At 34.9% G+C, this 14,328-nt stretch overlaps 1 protein-coding gene across 3 annotated transcripts in view; it reads left to right on the top strand.

The window, feature by feature from the left end:
- The first annotated feature begins 3,091 nt into the window (after nucleotides 1-3,091).
- The window catches only part of LOC128982527 (AT-rich interactive domain-containing protein 5B-like), an 86,849-nt gene continuing 75,612 nt past the window's right edge, over nucleotides 3,092-14,328 (top strand). For 2 of the 3 annotated variants that reach the window (XM_054401556.1, XM_054401510.1), the window contains exon 1: nucleotides 3,092-3,724. In XM_054401556.1, coding sequence (XP_054257531.1) covers nucleotides 3,455-3,724 — 270 coding nt within the window. In that variant the 5' untranslated portion in view covers nucleotides 3,092-3,454. The remainder of the gene's footprint in view (nucleotides 3,725-14,328) is intronic. The other variant, XM_054401596.1, reaches the window with a different exon arrangement.

Below are 14,328 nucleotides of genomic sequence, written 5' to 3'. Positions count from 1 at the left end.
CTATACTGCATTTCTTTAAAATAATATAAAAAAGGCAGCCAAAAGTTGCCTCCAAATAAAAAATTTGAAAACACCGTTTTCAATGTATTTCTGATGGAACACATTTTTAGGGAGTGAGCTTTCTAACGACCCATCTATATAAATAAAATCGATCCAGTAGAACTGTAGATCTTAAGTTGTACAACAACAATCTTGAAAACTGAATTCTATAAGAGTAGGGATTTACAGTTAAATGCAACACAATACTGTTCAACTTGTACTTTTACAAAATCACTTGTACTGTTCAAATAAACCATTGAGCATTGAGGGAGAGTAGGCCTACACTACTCACTGAACTAACCTCAATACTGATCGTTGTGTGTGAACTGTGAATGTGTGATCGACTCACTCAGCGACCACAAAAAATACAAACAAATTAATTCTGTGGTAACTGGACTCACTTTATATCAGTAAACAGATGTTTTTTCGGGCAAATCGTGGTGGTGGGGTTAGCTACTGGGGCCGAGCAACTCGGTTTTCAACTAAATCACTCGACTCGCTCTCAACTGACCTCTTTTTATCAACTCGCCCGTTGCTCGACTCTCCTGCATGTCTACACCATGCGAGTTAAAGAGAAAGTGGCAACTCGCACACTGACTCACCCGCCTTACTCGACCCGTGCAAACCATGCTTTAGGGTCCTGGGTCGACTCACAACTAAACCGGAATCATGATGTTGGGAAGGTATGTGTTAGGCTTAGTAGAATACTTTATCTGATCAGAAGGCTAAAGAACGAGATCACACGCCCCTACCTGCTCATCACGTAGGCTTACTAACTTACGCATTATTCCACTGCCACATCCAACTATGACTTGGTGGTATGGTGACATAGCCACGCAACTCAAAGTGTGCTCCTGCTGAAGATGAGGGCTCTAGGACTGATAACATCTTCCAGCCAAACCGACCATCGTAGGCAGATTTTTCAAGAACTTGGCATCTTATCAGTCTAAAGCCAGAAGGCCTATAGGCTACAACACATTAGTCCTTCTGAGAAACTAATTTCTCAACCAGAAGCATACAGTACAATTATGGGACCCGCGGGGCTGGTGACCTTGACCTACCTCGTTATCGGCTTCGCCACACACTTCAGTCGTACCCCTCAATATCGATAAAACTATTCAACAAACTGCCGACTAATTTAAGTATAATATCCGAGCTCTAGGCCTAGACCAAATGCGATTCAAATCCGCACTTCGCCAGAGCCTACTCAGCAGGCCCTTGTAGCCTACTCTATAAAAAACTGTTTGACGAGTCACTCGCCTTCCCCAAAAAAGTCACATCTGTCAGTGCAGTTTAATGTAGGTATAAGTTATAAGTATGTAAATAGTGTTTTTGTGTAGTACCGGAAATCTATAATGACGCAATCTATTTAACATTTGTTGGTCGACCATGAAGAGATCAAGTATTCAAGTATGCTTTACTGTTTGGTTAAAAAATATAACTAGCCTTAGTTAGGCTAGGCGACCTCCATTTTTTATGATAAAGTTATATCGTTTCAATTAGGTAGTAGGCCTAAACCAAGGTTTTAATGACTGAAATCACGAGAATTAAACAAGGGTGGGCTGCACTTTACTTTAGGTCCTATACTCATTCGAATGAAAATATCAATTAGGCCTATTCGATTGTTTTATTCGATATATCGTTTGGTTGGTTAGGTTAGGTTAACCTTACCTAACTAACCAAACGATATATCGAATGAAACAATCGATTAATCGATATATCGATCGATATTTTCATTCGAATGAGTGTAGGACCTAAAGTAAAGTGCAGCCCAAGGGCGGAACTAATAATAAAATTGTCTATAGTAACTTAGATCCATTTAATGATGAGATAGGCCTATCTATTAAACTTTAAGGGAGTAGGCCTATGTTTATGTTTGATTTGATTCCATCCCTATTTTTAACAGGATTCAGTTAGGTTAACTTAGTAGGCTAGTTTAGCCTATACCTTTATACCATGTATCCATCGATGACCAGTAGTGACTGGATAGATTTCGTCAAAGAAAAAACATTTTAAACATTTTAGTTTTAGTACTTTTTAATTTATGTGGTTAACATGGCTGTAGATTACGAGGCCCATTCACCATTTTCCTCTGTGAAATATTCCTTCATGGAGTACAGGGGCCGCGCCTTGAGTAGTTCCTCCACTCTCTTTTTAAAACTCTTAAGAGGGAGTGACTTTATGTCTTGGTGCAGGTGGTTATAGAGTCTGATGCCAAGGACCGGATAACAGTCTTTTGTTTACTGAGGAATATATTTGTTTTTGTAGACAATTTTTATTCAATTGAACTTACCACTAAAATGATCCTAATATAATTATGAATCTGCCACTTACTGTCTCTACGGTACTTATTTAGGATCCAGACCCCAGCTTAAACCTAATTTGCCTCATGTTAGGTTAGGTTCACATTTGTGATGGCAGTTCAAATTATCTCTTTATTCTTAAGTTCGGGTACAGTTTCTTAACTGGGCTATGCTAATATCCATTGAAACTATCGATTCGATTAGTAAACCTGCATGCGATTTTTTTACTTGTTTGGTTTTATTTTTAATTTGTTTGGTTGGTTAGGTTAGGTTATGTTAGTTTTATTTTATAATAGATATATTTAAAAACATCGATTATCAATCAATATTTTCAATTCGATAATTTCAATCAATATTAGCATAGCCCAGTTCAGAAACTGTACCCCTAAGTTCATTTATTATAGCCTAGGCCTTATAATTAATAGGGTAGGCTACATAAGTTAGGCCTAGTGAACATAATAGCCAACTAACTAATATAACTTCTATCAAAACCTTTTATCTATGATAGAACATACTCCTTTGTGTTGGTTAGTCTATGATTCTATCAAAACAAAACACTTTCACAATTACAAAATTATAACACTCAGGACTCAGATTAGGTTAGCTAGCTTTGCATCAACATCAACTTCAAATTCCCAAATCCCAATCCCATCCCATCCCACTATCCACTTCCACTATCGCTTTGTTTTGTTTTGCTTAAACTTCAAAGCATTATGGGTATGGTACAGTATCGGTGACGTCACATAATTAGAGTAAAATACAAAGTGATGTGCTTGTGGCGTGTTATTTGTGAGCTCTAATATTTCTTTTAAATTTATTTAATTAAACACGATAAAATATTATATTTTTTACGACCTGCCTTATTAGTGCACGTGAAATGTGGAGGAAACCTGATTCGCTTTAAATAGGTTCAAATTAAGTTTTATTTCCATTATAATATTGACACTTGCTATCCTTTTCATTCCTATAAGACCGCCTATTGTGCGTAGCCTACAGCGCAGCCTGTAACAGTGCGTCATTACAATGCCATTCCAAAAACATTTTGTCTCTGTGAAACCAATTACAGTTTATCTTTAGAGCTATTATTTTTAAATTGTGTTGTTATTGTGATAATGGATTTTAAATTAATTGGTGCACCTTGTGGGCAACATGGTCCATATACATTTTATAAGGCTTTCAAGTATTCTAAACATGGAAAAACAAACATATTGGCTCTGAGTGAATTTTTTTTCGTTAAATTATGGAATGATTCTGACTTAGTGAGCATTGGTGAACTTCAGTTATTATGGGAAGACAAAAACAATGAACAGACATTAGCTAGTTTACGATTATATATTTTGCCTGAAAATACACCTGAAGGGAGAAGTGATTGTCATGGAGAGGTAAGTTTCAGTTTAACTTCGTTGGTTTTTTAATTAAGAAATTAAAAAAAAATTAGGGTTTATTTACAGTAGGCTACCTCCTCCTCTAACCTTGGTATAGGTAGGCCTAGACGCTAGTAACCTCTCTGTAAACAAAGACTGCATTTTGGGTTACTTTTAACAATTCGCTTCAAATCAATTTTATCCTAAAGGTCTGGTTATTTTACTAAATAAACGCCTCGTTTGGATATTGATGTTGAACTAGGCCTACGTTTATATCTATATATATATCTATCTATATATATAATACGTGAAGCCGTATTTTGTTAACGCAACTCCTCCCTTATTTGTGGACCAATTTCAACGTTTAAGGTGTCAAAAGATTCGTCTCAATACGTAGTTTTGCAATAAGGTTTTAGAACTTTAAAATGTTTACTCTTAAGGGCGTGAGACCCTCTCAAAGGTTGGGTTTTTCCCATAAGAAATACATAGAACAAATTTAAAAACAAGAACAGCTGTTTATAAAAAGAAACCCATTAGCTTTTTGGGAGTAAATATTGATGTTTTAATATTCAGTAGGTTAAGACCAAGTTAAACACTTAATCAGTTTTATTGAAAACGGGAGGAGGAGACAATTAATAATAAGGTATCTTATGCGTATAAGGAGAGAAGAGAAAGAGAGGCCTGGTTTAACAGATATACACATCCATAAAATACACATTCACTTGGTGAGATGAATAATATTTGTTCTGCTATGCAACTTACTTTGGAAGTGAAAAAATATACGAAGCACATAGTGTTGTCACGATGGTAAAATAAAGTTGCCTAATGTCAGATCAAATTAATGCATGCGAGAAATGTTTACTTCTGACACTGACAGATCTCAAAAAATTTAGTACAAACAATAATAATGCCTTGACTATGATAAGTTCAAGTAGTAAGATTATACCAAATCTTGGTGGACCTTATGTTTTTATTGTAAACTTTTGTATTAGGTACGTGCTCTACTTTAATTGAGGAAAAAACACAAATGGATGGATTGTTTATTTCTAGGTTATGTTGCCAGTTCCTTGGACAAACTTATACAAAGTTTTTTTACTGAATTTTAGTAGTAATATTAGACATAAGTGAAGGAATTAGTGTTTATGTATTCAACGATCGAGTAGTTACAGTCAAGTTTAATTTTATGATTCAGGAGAGGCAAATAATATACGCTGTTCAAAAAGAGAAAATGAAAATTGCTATCCAAATCTTATAGCTACAAGAGTTATCCAACCTATTTCGACAAATGAATCCATACTTTCAAAACTTTGGGACAGGTATTAAGAGAAACCCCAAAGAACAATGTGAGAACGTTCTGATGCAGGTCATATACTGTGACTAACACACAACACGTTAAAATACGTTAACAAACTATCATAGGTGTAACGCCATTGATAAGTTGCTGCTTTAGCCTATTCAAAGCAGATTATGGCTTTCCAGTTGATAACCCAGAGTTTGTGGGTAAAAAATGGAGCACATTAAATGGTTTATATCACTCCATTTTTCAGGATTCTCTACGGAGAAAATTCGTTTGATTAGGGGGATGTCTAGGCAACAGTTTTCTTAAATTCTCAATGATGGAAAAACTTTGTTGCAACATGTTAGCTCGAATTGAAGCTGATCGCTTACCATTCATTAGAAGTTATCAGTTAAAACTGAGAGAAGAAATAATGTAGGTGAACCTTGACGACACAAATAGGGATATTTAAAATAGTTTCTAACAAGTGTTTAAACAACTCTAAGATGTAACTAGAATTTACTCGAATTTAAGCATAACGTTTTCCTCGGCGTTGTTTTATACTATGCGGCTCATTGAGCCGCACGGGTTCTCTAGTGAATTTATAATCCTGAACTTAACGCTATCATCATACAAATTACACCAATTATTAATTTGAATAATAATGCTAGGCCTAACTTAAATTACATTTCCATTTGAAAAAGGTAGTTTGGACATATTTTGCGAGACATAAGTTATTGTAGGCATTTGACGAATAATCCCATAACTATTAAGTTAAGTATGTTTTTAAGGTCAATAATAATTAAGTATATTTAAGTTAGGCCTTTAACTTAGGGGGGAGGGATGGGACACTTTTTGATTATTTATTTTTTTCATTTAGCCTATTTTAGCCTTGTTAAAGTTAGTGGCCATTCCATGTCAAGTCATCCAGGGGTTGTCACCCACTAGTCACAGATTTTCATGAAAATTTGTACACATAATTTAGACATTTAAGTAAGGATAAAATCCAAAATTTCAGTTCATTATGTCAAACGGTTTCAGAGATATGGCTATTTGAAGTTTTGAGCGAATTTAGTTTCCGAGGTCCAATTTGACGCTAAGGGAGCGTGCATGTATTCTCGTCTTTCTATGTAGAATGGACAATTATTAAGCTAGAGGCCTCAAATTGGACTCATATATATTCAAAATTTAATGCAGAATCATATAATACAATTAAAATGATAACTATTAGGGCCTACCTATTATCACCCAAGAAAATTCCCAAATACAAATAAGTTAATTCGATTTTTCCGAAATCGGAACATTCAGTTAGGCCTACCGGTACAAAAGGTTTGATAGGCTAACAAAAATCTCTCTCCAGATAAACCTTATCACTGGAAAGAGGATAAAATTTTCTTTCAAATGAGTGGGGTTTTGAGTATTAACATTGTTATCACACTTGAAAGTTAAAAATTAAATTTGATTAAGCTAAAAATTTCATTTGATGCCGAATATGTATGATGAACTTAAACAAAAGGTTCATCAATTTAATATATGTTTGTACAAATGACTAGAAATCTAATGAAACAAAATATTTAAAAACATCGATTATCAATCAATATTTTCAATTCGATAATTTCAATCAATATTAGCATAGCCCAGTTAAGAAACTGTACCCCTAAGTTCATTTATTATAGCCTAGGCCTTATAATTAATAGGGTAGGCTACAGGCTTTTTATTAGTAAAAAGATCTTTTTGTGTTTATCTAATACCCTTTTCTAGATAATCCATTTTACGCTGAACTATGTCTTCGCGTTTTAAAAATTCATAGGTAGGTACAAAAAAGAAATTTTTTTCAGCCTTATTAAACTAAGAGGTATTAGTATTTTTTTATGGAATCCTCATGTCTTAAAGAATAAGTACATGCATTTTTATGAAGATTCTTCAGTAAACAGAAAAGTTACAAATTATTTTCTAAAAGTAAGCGAGTTTTATTCCGCGACATCTGATGGTTAGCACTAGCGGAAAGAAAAACTTTAAAAGGCTATTAAAAGGAAACTGTAATATATTGGAATCAGCTGATAATTTGGTTTTATGTTTATTATGAAAATGTAAACAAATAATGTTATGTTTTGTTCTGTGATTAAATGAGTTTAAGTTAGTTCTTGATTTTATTTCACTGGCGACGATGAGTAAAAAACGAACCCAAAGATGTGAAGATATTGGTTGGAACAATAAAGAAGAGGTGCGAAAGAGAATGGAAATGTTTTCAATAGAACCCTATGATGAAAAATAGAACTGGGAGGATTATGAAGCTCACTTCCAATTGATGTGCAAGGTAAAGGGATTGGGTGATGACAGTGATGAAACTGAGGAAGCCAGAAGGGATCTTCTAAATACCCCCGCCGCAGCAAACCTGCAGACTAAGCGAATTTCCATTTCCCTGAATGGATTTACACTAAAATGTCTCCTTAAAAATATCACATTTATTCCCTATTTAAAAAGAATCAGTTTAAAACATACTTAGGTTTGCTGCAACAGGGAGGGTAAAAGTGTTTTATGTAAAATGTTAATAGTTGGTAAGAAATAAAAACATTTTCCAAATTTGGGCAAAATATGTTAATAAACAAGCAAACTACAACAGTTTACTTATTCTCCATAAGAATAACATGGAAATTTTAAATTTACAATTTTTTGGAATTTTCTCCGTAACTATTAGGCGCATTATAACGCTTCAGTATACTAAATTATTTGTTTTTTTAAGCTCTACAAAATAGTTCAGAAAGAAATTGCAAAATTTTATGCTTTTTGGGTCAAAAATGGGAAAAACCCATTTTTACCCCATAAAAGCCCCCATAAACCCCCGTTCCCATGGTCCGATCATGCTGGTTCGCGAACTCGTTCGAATAAACGTAGGTTTACACGTTTGTACCAAATTTCATCAAAATCGGATCATTTTTGCTCGAGTTATCGCGCTAACGGACACATATATATATATATATATAAATATATATATAAATATATATATAAATATATATATAAATATATATATAAATATATATATAAATATATATATATATATATGAATTTGAACGGATGGTGTTTTTGGCCTCTAGGGACCTCAAAACGAAAAAAAAATCGGTCCCGGGTCCAGGTCTTACCATGAGTACTACGGTAATAGCTTATTCCCTATATGGGAAATTCGCTAAAAGGTATCTAACTTTGTTTTACCTAGGAAAATTAATGACATACCTATGACTGAACTGCTTGATACATTTCGGTGTGTTTATAAACCTAGTAAAACAATCTTTGCAGCGAGACTAGACTTTGAAAAATGTTTGAGAGGAAATGATGAGAGTTTTTCAAATTTCGTCTTACGTTTAAAAGAGTTAGCCTCCTACTGTAAATACGACAGGTATTTTGAGGAAAGAGTAAGGGATAGATTTGCTGGTGGCGTTAACTTTCCACAGTTTGAAGTTGAAATCAGGCAAAGGTGGCCAGAAGGCATAAATAAGGAGTTTTTTATAAATAAGGAAGGCAGTTTGGACAAGGAGATAAAATTAGTTCAAAGTTATGTGCTAAATGCATGGCCAGAGAACGTACCAGATAACATTAAAACATTTAAACAAAGGAAAGAAGAATTATCAGTTGAAGATGGTGTTTTGATGTGGTTTGGTAGAGTTGTTGTGCCAACAAATATGAGAATAAAAATCTAGAGAATTTTGCACTGTGGCCATCCTGGAATTTCAGCTATGAGATCAATTACCAGATACTATGTATGGTGGCCTGACATTGACAAAGACGTTGAAATGCATGTACAGACTTGTGAAGCATGTCAAGAAAACAGAGGAAACATTGAAGAAGTCCTGGTCTATCCATGGAACATTCCTGAAAAAGTGTGGGAAAGAGTTCATTTGGATTTAGCTGGACCAGTTGATGGAGTAATGTGGTTAGTAGGGATTGACGCGCTATCTAAGTGGGCAGAAGTTGAATGTTTAAGAACAACGACTTCAACTGCCATAATTCAAAGATTAAGATCGTGGATGAGCAGGTATGGGATACCATCACAAGTAGTAACTGACAACGGGCCACAGTTTGTCTCTACTGAAATGGAAGCATTTTTAAGAGACATTCAATTCGACATATAAGACCTACTCCTTATCATCCTAGAAGTAATGGCTTAGTTGAACGTCTAATAGGGACTTAAAAGGCGTTACAGAACAACAAAACAAGAAATTAATGATTCTTCATTGGCATTGCAAAATGTGTTGTTCAGTTACAGAAATGCCCCACAAAAAACAACAGGACGAGCCCCTGCAGAGTTGTTTCTTGGTCGAAGAATGCCAACTATTTTGGACAACATGAAACCAAACCTTAGACAACAATTAGATCTGTAAATTTGGAAGGAACAACAAAACCCAACTCAAAATAAAACCTTAAGAGCATTCAGTGAAGGGGAAGAAGTATGGATGAAAAAAGAGAATAACCCTGGTTGGATAGCAGGAACAATAGTCAAACGCAATGGCTTATACTCTTATGAAGTCATGTGTGGTGGAGTGATAAAAAGAAAACATTCGGATCAACTGCGAAGAAGAGAAGGTGCGGTAGACGATGAGGAGGGAAAAGTGTAATATATTGGAATCAGCTGATAATTTGGTTTTATGTTTATTATGAAAATGTAAACAAATAATGTTATGTTTTGTTCTGTGATTAAATGAGTTTAAGTTAGTTCTTGATTTTATTTCACTAATTAAGTAAGAGGTAATTGAGTTAAAATTTGGTATGGTGACTTATCTTTATGGTTAGAACAAACAAGCCAAGTTTCATCAAATTCTGAGATGGTGGGTGAGATAATCATTTTTCGTTGGTTGAATTGATTTGGAATGACCCTTGGGTTAGGTTAGGTTGAGTTAGGTTAGGTTGGGTTTTGCTAGGTTAAGATAGGTTTAGTTTGGCTAGGTTTGGTTAGGTTATGTTAGGGTTAACCCTATTATAATCCAAGCCAACCTAACCTAATCAAATCTATCCTAACCTAACCTAACATAATATAACCTAACCTAACATCCTAACCTAACATAACCTAACCTAACTTAACCAAGCCTAACCTAACCTAACGATTTTTCCGTTTTCTCATCCTATCTCCGGTGTTTTTCATCGGATCCAAAACAATCTTGCATATTCTTAATCTACGCAATATTCCGCATATTTTGAGTACCCACATGACGTATTTTGAGTAAATTTTCCGTTTTTTTGGTAATTTCCGGTCTTTTACGAAAAATAAAAATGTCATTTTCGGATTCAGCGTGAAATTTAGGTCATTATGGGGAAAAAAATTTCACTTTTGCGACTAGTCATGACGTCCGAATAATTACCAAAATTTTAAAACCATGCACAAAATATTACAAAGCAGACCAAGCAGTTCATGCAAAATGCATGCACTATGCAAAAACAGGAAACCTGTTTATTTTCTTAGAGGAAAGCTTACTTAACTAACTACAAAATCTTGAAATTGGAAAAAGGATTTTAAACCAGCCAGTCTAATAGCCTATTGCGGTTTGGAAGTTCTTTCTTTCCAGATTTCTCACCAGGAAGGTGATTGAACAGTTTTATGCCTGAAACATGATAACTTCTTAACTTAACTTATTTCTATTAATAAAAATGCTATTTGGATAAAAAATCCCTTGGATTACTTTTGAAAGACAATCTAACTTAAGTAAGTTACTTAACTTGTTTGGTGTTAACTAAACTATGTAACTTAAGTAAACTTAATGTTATAACTTATGCCTACGAGTCATGATTTTTGTTAGGGTGTTGCATAACTTTTCAGTTGAGGGTAAGTTACAGTTCCTCTGAATCAACAATACTTTATTTATCTTATATTATTGGAAAATTAGTTTGAGCCTATAAATATTGATTAGGCTAAATCATCTTAATAAATCGGTACCGTACCTATAAAAATTTGAAATAAAAGGTACAGGAAAGTAAGCACTTTCATCTACTTTATGGGAGAAAGTATGTGTCAGAATGCTGATACCGTTTATTTATTGTTGTTTTTATATTGAGATATTTGTACGTCGGCTCGAGTCGGGTGGTGCTACCGGTCCGAGCATCCGACCTGACATATCCGTCGAGCATGTCGGGTTGGAACTGGTTGGAACCCACACACTGTCCAATATGTTCGACAAGACGTTGGATCCCGACATGTCAGTCCAACATGTTGGATAGTGTATGGGGGGCTTTGTAGCCTTGTACGATTGTTTGTAGTCTAGTCCGAGATGAGCAGTGTAGTTTTGTACAGTCTGCACGATCTGCAGCTCCTCATAACCTGACCTGACTGTACCAGACCCGCTCTCTGTTCTGTTCTCTGTCTCTCCCAACGATGTTAGGTCTATGTCCCCCCCCCCACCACCGCTACAATCGTCTATTAGACAGCAATAACTTAGGTGTAGGCCTATGTATAAGTACCACCAACTGTCAGTAATTTACTTAATAAACCCATTAATTATATTTATAGACTTGATATCAGAATATGTGGTTCACATTTAATAGTTTGATTTAATCGAATAACCTTAATGATACCTCTTTGAATTAAGTACAAGTAATGCAATAACTTAAACATAATAGCTTAAGTTATATGTAATTTATTTAGCCAAATTAACTAAACACAATCAGCGTTAGCCATGTCAAAATAAACTAAAATACAAAACTTCCTATGTAAAACAATTTACAAGCTGTTATGACTACCAGCAAAAAAAAATATGGTAGGTTAGCTTGCATCATGGTGGAATCCACCATGAGCTTGCATAAGATCTCATCAAAAGCGTAGGGGAAAATATATTTATTCGATGTCAAAGGATTATAATACAGTAGGGCCTATAGCAGTCGACTGTGTTGCCTATCTTTCCATCTGTGTATACTATGTAGGAGACTGCCAGACATTTAAAAATGGGTGATAACTTACACAATCATCATTCATAAACAAATAATTTCTCGAGTTACCTATATAGTCATTCAAATGTCAAACAGTTAGTTGGATTTAAACAAAGAGTAACTGCAGACCAGTTCAACAGTCCTAAAATGTCGATAACAAGCATCTAGTTGGCAGACCTTACACGCTGTGCTTGCTTCATTGCGCTAGAGATCATTGGTTCCTTCTACCTTTTCATCAAGCAGTTCAACGAACGTGTCTGGTTCTAAACTATGCCTTTATACCGTAATCAATTGCTAGCTAACGCTACGTGGGACCACTTTCTACGGTTTCGCCGTCCACAGGCCTAGTCTAGTAGTTTGAACACATACATTTTTGTTCGGCCGTCGGTACTGTACTCTGGACATCGTCGTAAAAAATCGTCGATAAAACCCGTTATAAACCTTATTCCTGCTAGCAATAAGCATAGGCCTACTCGTCTAATGTCTATGTCGGCCCCACGTTTATGTTTACTAGCATTTCAGCCTGTATAGTGATAGTGGTGCATAACAATTAGCCTAATTGTTGTTAAAGAAACGCTCATAGTGCAGCTATTTGCTTAATTTATTTAAAATAACGTAGATAGTGCCTTGGCTATGCGTAGACCTTGTCGTCACCTTAGAACTCAACAAACCGGTTTTAATATTTGGCTGATTCCGCTTATATGTTGTTCGGTGTGTTCAAGGGGCTCTATTCTTCTATCCCAAGCATACCACAGCTAACGAAAGCTAATTAACACTCAAGAACATACAAGTTGTACTCTAAAATAGCATTACAAATATTAGTTTAACCGGTGTAATGGTTTAGAATGTTGTTGGGAAATTATAAATAAACATGACATTTTCCTTTGTAAAATCTAAACATCGACTATATTATGTTATAGATTATGTTGTGAAATGTTGGTCAACTAATATTTCTAGAATAACTTTTCTTTGATTAATCAATACATTGATTATTTGAATAGATTATAGTGTGAATGTTTTACCAGATAATCTTTCTAATTAGCTTACTTTTCTTTGATAGTAAATCTGGACTATTTGCCCAGATTATGCTGTGGAAGTTTGGTCAAATAATCCTTGCTAATTCCTACTAATTCCAAATAATCCTTACTAATAAATTTTCTTTGCCGCAAATTTGAGCTCAAAAGAACAACTGTAAAAATGGCAGCTACGCCACTGGGTCGGTACGGTCATCACGGCCGTCTCGGCAGTCTTAAATGCGTGTGCCGCTTTTGTTCCGAGGTTGAAGGCTAATTTCTTCACATTGCTTTTGTTCCGGGGATCAGCAGGTAGATTTCAGGGCCCGCCGAAACATAAATTTTGTTCCGCGGACATATCTCTTGTTCCGCGAGAGGGGGGCTGCACTCTCCCTCCCCCAAATCCTCTCTTTCGCTCTTCTCCCAATTCTTTCTTTCATAGGTTTATATATCTTAATATCTTTGCTGATAGTTGTAATATGGACTGTGGTGATAAAAAATACGCATGTCGCCTACTTTTCAGGTGGTCGAGAACTTGGGGGGAGGGGGGCAAAGATGGCGGAACGCGCTATGCATCGAGACGACTGTAGCTCGAGAACGGTACGAGATAGGTCGGTTAAAACGTAGTTTTAATCCAAAAAATATTACCAATAGAAAAGGTCATTGGGTAAAAAGTTGTATCTTAACTAATAAAAAAGTTATAACAATAATAAGTTTAACAAAATCTACATCGCACAGCTATTTTTTTCGAAAATCGTATGGATTGTTGATAAATAATAGTGTAATTCCTTAATTACTCGGCTATATATTAACTAGATGCATTCTCTTATAAGAAAAAAAAAATATTATTACGAATACATTTGGTTTGAAATGTAAAACACGGCCTCCAAACGCCTTGGGGTTCGTCCGATAGGTTGCGTCATAATTGCTGCGCAGTGCTGCTGATATCGGCAGAACTGTTAATAAGAACTGAATAACTGGCATAACTGAATAAGAATCTGTTACATAATCATATTATAATAACCTACAACTTTATAATAATTAAAATTGGATTTGTAGTGGTAGTCTGTATTATGCATTTGATTGCGGCGAAACCCCAAGTATTATAGGCTATGTAGTTTGGAGGCCGTGTTTTACATTTTAAACCAAATGTATTCGTAATAATATATTTTTTTCTTATAAGAGCATGCATCTAGTTAATATATAGCCGAGTAATTAAGGAATTACACTATTATTTATCAACAATCCATACGATTTTCGAAAAAAATAGCTGTGCGATGTAGATTTTGTTAAACTTATTATTGTTATAACTTTTTTATTAGTTAAGATACAACTTTTTACCCAATGACCTTTTCTATTGGTAATATTTTTTGGATTAAAACTACGTTTTAACCGATGTCCTATCTCGTACCGTTCTCGAGCTA

The sequence above is a fragment of the Macrosteles quadrilineatus genome, unplaced genomic scaffold (assembly GCF_028750875.1).
Source record: "Macrosteles quadrilineatus isolate MER2022 unplaced genomic scaffold, UCM_ALF_1.0 Scaffold_1__1_contigs__length_201487025, whole genome shotgun sequence".
NCBI lineage: Eukaryota > Metazoa > Arthropoda > Insecta > Hemiptera > Cicadellidae > Macrosteles > Macrosteles quadrilineatus.
This window is presented reverse-complemented; position numbering and strand designations above follow the sequence as displayed.